Here is a 5,988-nt window from a genome sequence, read left to right on the forward strand (position 1 = left end):
CAAGGGAGAGAAAGGGTTCAGCGTGGAAGGGGCAGTCAAGAAGAGGGAGAAATTCAGTCTGATTTTATATGTATGTGGCTGGGGATAAGGGAAGTTGCACAGTGGCGGTGTTGGAAGAGTTTTGAGAGAGGGAGGTGTTGCAAACAAGTGGTGTCCAAGGCAGAAAGCGTGGATAGTTGCAGAAACAGTTCAGATCAGTGCTGGAGAAATGCTGTAAGGACCACTTCTTCAGCGGCCGTAGGAGAGACGGGCCGTGGCTGCTGTGTTTCCCTCTCTTCATTATTGCAGAGCCACGCTCCTGCGCATGAGAGGGCGGGCGGCCGCAAGCACCGCCGTTACAGCTGGCACCTGGTACCACGGGGCTTGGGGTCGCCTTCGGCAGTCCTGTGAGACGGGTGGGAGGTGGCAGGTAGAAGGTCTGGAAGCTGGAGCTGGCACCGGAGTGAGCTGATGCATTTTACTTAGAAAGCATTTTCCTATCACAGGGGCTACGAAGCAGTGCCGAAATGCTGGACCGCTGCAGCTGGAGTGCGCAGCCCCAGCCCCTAAATCTCTTCTCTTGTGCACATACAGCTGCCATAACTATTTGTGTGTTCATCTCTTAGGTCGTCCGCACAGAGAAAAACAGCCTGAACAACCGGTTCCTACCATGGGACGAGATCGAGACGGAGGCCATCCTGTCCATTGACGACGATGCTCACCTTCGCCATGACGAGATCATGTTTGGATTCCGGTGAGTAGCCTCTGCGCACGTAGCCTTTGGACCCAAACTGATGTCTTCTGCATCCAGGCTCTGCTCAGGTGCAGCGTGGCCTCATGGCTAAAGCTGGGGACAGAATTAGGACTAGCATATCCCTTCCCATGGCTTTCCAACTCAATTTCTTGGAGCAGTAACACACGGTAATGAACTGTTTAATGAGTGCAGGCCGGTGAGCTGCTTTCAGGTTGTCCAGGCAACCCCGAGTCTCACGCTTCTTAACCTTGACTCTTTGGCTTTTGCTGATAATGTTTTGGGGGTACATGGCTTCCTAGGGTGGAAGGAAGCTGGAAAACAAATCAAAGAGGCTGTTGTACCCCATCCTTCACGTGCCATTGGCAAGGTCAGGACATTCGCAGCTGCTGCAGGACACGATGCTCACAGTGGGCTGCCGTCCTCTGTGCTCGGTGTGACACTGGGATGTGACAGCTCTTCTGGCATTTTGTTCTGCAGAGCAAGGAAAAGACAGATGTTACACAGAAAAGGCTGGTGCTGGTTGTTGTCATTCCCACCCCTCTTCTGCTCCAGCATCTATGTTTTCCCTTCACTTTGCCCTGGCAAAAAAGCCTCCTGATTACGGGGCCAAGAGAGAAAGCAGTTACGTGGGCTCCTGCCGTGGGATGTTTCTTGTCCAGCTAAACCTCGCCGACTGCCAAAGAGGCTCCAGGGAGTGAGGACGGCATGAGGAGAGAGCACTGGCGCTCGTTTGGCTGTGGCTCCCCCCCCCCCCCCGGGCGGGGCGGGGGCTGCGATTGCTAATCCAAGAGCACCCAGCAGCTGGCTGGGGGGCGGGAGACGGGGACCAGCTCTCTGATCTCACCGAAACGTGTTGGCTCACGTTTGGGAGGAAGATTAAAAGGCACAAAATGCCTGGAAACCCAACAAGGTCTCTCTGAGAGATGAGAAATGAGGTGTTAAAGTGATTAAAGCAGGGGAGTAGGCGTCAGGACTCCTGGCTTCCCTTCCATGCCCCGTTTCAGGCTCTTTATCTGAACTTGGCTGTTTTCTCCCCCTCTTTGGTCTCCCTTTTCCTTCGCTCATCCACAGCGCCTGGCTGAGGCTTTACCGATTAGCCATGGAGAGCATCAAATTAAAATTGTAAGTGCCATGTATTATTCTCACTCGTATCCTGCTTACAAACACCTTGTTCCCACAAAGCCTCCCTGTGTTAACATGTTCAGCCAGGATAGAGACGGTGTCTGGGCAGTTGAGTGAACCTCTGCCCATAACAACTGCGTTTTGTTGAAACTTAGCTTTGGGCTGTAATTCTTGGGGCCAAAAGCCTCTTCTTGCTCTGTTTGCTGCTCAGGAGTGAGCTGGAGGTGGGCACCCCTGAGCAAACCTTTCTGAGTAGCACACCCAAAACGATTCTCCAGAGAAATCCTTATTTTTCTGGCTGAGCTGGGAAGGAACAAGTGTCATGTTCGTAGGAAAGCGAGATGTGGGAGAAGTGAAAGGGAATGAGTAGTTTCGACTCCAGCTTTTCAAAACAATCACATTGGATTGACAGAAACTGCAGCAAACAAGTACTTGCTGGGAGGATGGTACCAGGGAAGCTGCTGGCGGTGTTAATTACTTGGTTTTCATTACCAGGTTATATCAGACTTTCATTAATTTGAGTTGAGGATGTAACAATAAACTCATCTTTGCTCCTGGCTGTGTCAGTAAGTGTAATGAAAGCTCAGGGCTCTCGGAAACTCGGCCTCTTCAGCAGCCTGCGATTGCCCTGCAGCCATCGCTTCTGTAGCTCTCTGCAGGAACAGGATTTGCGGGAGGAGCTCGCATACACATGAGGGAAAAAAAACAAAAAGGCCACTTTCTGCCCTATTTTGTGCCTGTAAAGAAGGGAAAATCTTTCTGTGTCCAAGAGGCTCCCACTTGGGAATTGTTCCTTCTAGTCTTCTTTGGATGTTTATCTTGACTTTACAGAGGAGGAAACTGAGCTGCTGGGAGATGGAAAGTGCCAGGGATTTGGGGAAGGAGGCCAGGAGACACTGGGTTCCTCCCAGGCCAAGCCCTGGCTGCAATGGGCTCTTGTAGCAGGAAATAAGAGAGAAGCAGCACTGGTGTATGTGTCATGCAGTGGTGCCCCTGCATGGGCTGCGGGAAGGTGGTGGCAAGCAGAAGAGTTTCCCGTCTCGCTGGCTTTCACTGCCTCTTTCTCTGCCTCTCCATCTGAGGTCTTAAGTTTTCCATTCTCTGTGTCATTCAGAAATTAGTTTGGGGCTGTTGGGCTTTTTTGTTAGCTCTTTTAAATCTACAGAACAGCTCTTATGGATTAGAAAATCCCTTATTTGAGGGAGCACTTTCCCTGTGGATAAGCAACTCAAATGTGCCTCTAGGGGAGGACTGAGGTGAGAAGCTCAGCTTTGTGCCAAGCAACGTTGGTTTGTGCTCACAGCCCGTGCTTGGGAGGGTTGGCCAAGGGATGCTTCAGTTCACATCCAACAGCTTTTAACCTTTAACAAGAGAAGGTCAACAAATTCTGCCTGTCTGTTAAAAGCCAAGATTTCTGTGTTCAGCCCTTTCCTGCACTACGACAGGAAAGAAATCAGATTTATCTCGGGGAGAGACCTTGTTCATGTGTCAGGCAGGTGTGATGGCCAGTCGGTCCTACTGAAGTGGAGCTTCGGTGCTGTGGAGGTGGGCGAGCTTGTACTCAACAGCCTACATAAAAAGATGTCTTTTGCATGTTGGAATTTTCTGTAATTTTATTTTTTTTAAAAAAAAGGACTTCGAAGTAAGGTAGTTGCACATTTTAACGTTTATTCTTTTTGTCCAAGCTACAATTGTATGTTGGCCGTTCTTCAGATGAGCAGTTGCCAAACTTTTTAAAGTAGGGGCATCTCCCATCACCTGCAACCCCCCTTGGGAGCCATCCATTGGTGTCAAGGGCATGCTCCTGTGTGTAGTGGCTGTCAGCCAGAGCCATGCTCATCTGTGCATGGGCTCGCTGCGTTTGTGTCTCACTGAAAGGTTTTGTGTTTGCAGCGTCTGGAGAGAGGCAAGGGACCGCATCGTTGGCTTCCCGGGGCGCTACCATGCGTGGGACATCCCCCATCAGTCCTGGCTCTACAACTCTAACTATTCTTGCGAGCTCTCTATGGTGCTCACTGGTGCTGCCTTCTTCCACAAGGTGAGATACCACGGCCACAAAGCCCTGAGCTTTCCCTTCTTTCTCAGAGTAACCAGAGTCTGTATGTTTGGGGGTTGTATTTTTTTTTTTTTTTTTAAGAACAAATTTTGGAGCTCACCACTCCTTTTCCCTCGCTTCCAAACTGAAACACAGCCAGCAACTGGTCTGTGTCCCAGCGAACGGTCTCCTCAAGGAGCAGTGTATGTTTGTGCCACACGAGGAGCACCACAGCGCTGAAGTGGGCGGATGGAGCGCGGGGCCGAGCGCGTTTCGGCAATGCTCTGGGTCATGGTGAGGGTGAGGCCGCCATGGGATTCCCTGCCCTGCGTCTTTACTGGAGCATCTTTAATCTTACAGACTCCCAGTGTTGCAAGGGGTAATTTGCGGGGAAGTCATGGGTCTCTGCAGCTGCGTGGTGGCACGGGCTGGCTGGTAGGTATGGGAGGTGGCTGATTTCTGTTGGAAGGGGGGAGTGCAGAAAGTGGCTCCGTGATGTGTGCCTCTCTGTGTGGAAGAGGCAACAGCAGGCAAACAGACCTCGAGAAAAGGATGGGCTGTTCTGAGAGGGCTATCCTGAGCCGTCACATCGCAGTGGGAAGGTAATCCACCAGCTACCACTGTGGTTCTGACTCTGCAGCAGCAAAGACAGCAAGATCGGAGTGGGCTGAAATCATCGTTTCTCGATTTCTGAGGTTACAGGAGCCTCAGGACTCGGCGAGGGTGGTGGCTGTGGGCTAGATTTGCTGCTGCTGTGGCTAAAACAGAGCAGATCTCCTTGGTGCAGGATTAACTCCGTTATGTAGAGTTTCTCCAGTGGCTTCCCTGAGCTCTCTGCTTGGGACCACCTTGAGCAACGTTGCACCTTTTTATCCTTTCCAGTACTACGCCTACCTGTACTCCTACGTGATGCCACAAGCCATTCGTGACATGGTGGACGAATACATCAACTGCGAGGACATCGCCATGAACTTCCTGGTCTCTCACCTGACGAGAAAACCTCCCATAAAGGTAAAGCACCAAGCGGAAGCTTGTACTGGGCTTCGTGTTTCCAGAGAAACAGTGGTTGGTTCGATGTCTTTGAAAGAAGGCTGCTCTGCTTGGGGGAAATCCAGCTCCCGTTGAGCGCAGCAGCTCTGCTGTGCAGCACACGCTGCCTCTACCAGAATCCGGCTGCGTCGCATCTCTGAAGTGCTGCAGTAGTGACGTGCTCGAAGCTGTCAGCGTGTCCCCTCTCCAGCCTCGAGGAGACATAGTGTGTGTTCAAAAAGGTGTGAAAACTCAGTGCAGCCCTTAGAAGCGGCCACATCCCTGCCAGCGCAAGTGGATGAACTGGGGTTTGACTTAACAGCTGCAGCTCAGACTGGAGGGTTTCCTGGCTCAGCGAAGGCCCTGCTGAGCAGCTGATCCCGAAAAGACAAATTTCCTTCTTTCTGTAACATACAGCACAAGTAGGAATGATTTCAGTGCTGATCTTGTGTAGCTTTCCAGAGGCATTTAGGCTCATCTGTGTGCGGAGGGCTGTTGGTCCAAACACTGCAGCGTGGCTGAAATTGCCCTGCCCAGCGGTAAATGAATGTCGAAATTTTGAGCATGAATTTCGGATGCAGATCATTCTGCTCTTTATCGCTGCTGGCAAACCACTCTTTACAGCCCTGCATATGTCTCACTGTCACAGGCCAGCTGCCTTGGAGATGGGTCTTGGCCATAAATATGATGGGTGGGCTTTTCCGTGTGGTATTCTTCCCATCTGGAGCTACTGTGAAGTGTAGGTTGTGGAGTTGGTGCAGCTGAGAGGAGAATCAGACCAAAACCAAAGCGCACTGCAGTGGGATGTCTGATTCAAGACAGACAAGGAGGCCCTTTAATCAACAGGTGGCCCTCAGCACCTCCTGAGAACTGGAGCCCCCTCCAAAGATCTTACTCTGGTTGCCTAAAACAAGAGGCGCCCCAAATTGCTAATTCTTTTGTAGCATCTCTGACCAGCAGGGCGAGGGAGGGGGTTCTGCCCCTCTGCCCCGCTCTGGGGAGACCCCCCTGCAGGGCTGCGTCCAGCTCTGGAGCCCTCGGCACAGGAGAGACACGGACCTGCTGGAGC

The 5,988-nt window shown here is 51.7% G+C and overlaps 1 protein-coding gene across 1 annotated transcript in view; it reads left to right on the forward strand.

The window, feature by feature from the left end:
* The first annotated feature begins 584 nt into the window (after positions 1-584).
* The window catches only part of LOC104624408 (exostosin-like 3), a 6,554-nt gene continuing 1,150 nt past the window's right edge, over positions 585-5,988 (forward strand). The window contains exons 1-3 of the mRNA XM_010291772.1: positions 585-733; positions 3,749-3,893; positions 4,773-4,901. Coding sequence (XP_010290074.1) covers positions 720-733; positions 3,749-3,893; positions 4,773-4,901 — 288 coding nt within the window. The 5' untranslated portion in view covers positions 585-719. The remainder of the gene's footprint in view (positions 734-3,748; positions 3,894-4,772; positions 4,902-5,988) is intronic.

The sequence above is a fragment of the Phaethon lepturus genome, unplaced genomic scaffold (assembly GCF_000687285.1).
Source record: "Phaethon lepturus isolate BGI_N335 unplaced genomic scaffold, ASM68728v1 scaffold16177, whole genome shotgun sequence".
Lineage (NCBI taxonomy): Eukaryota > Metazoa > Chordata > Aves > Phaethontiformes > Phaethontidae > Phaethon > Phaethon lepturus.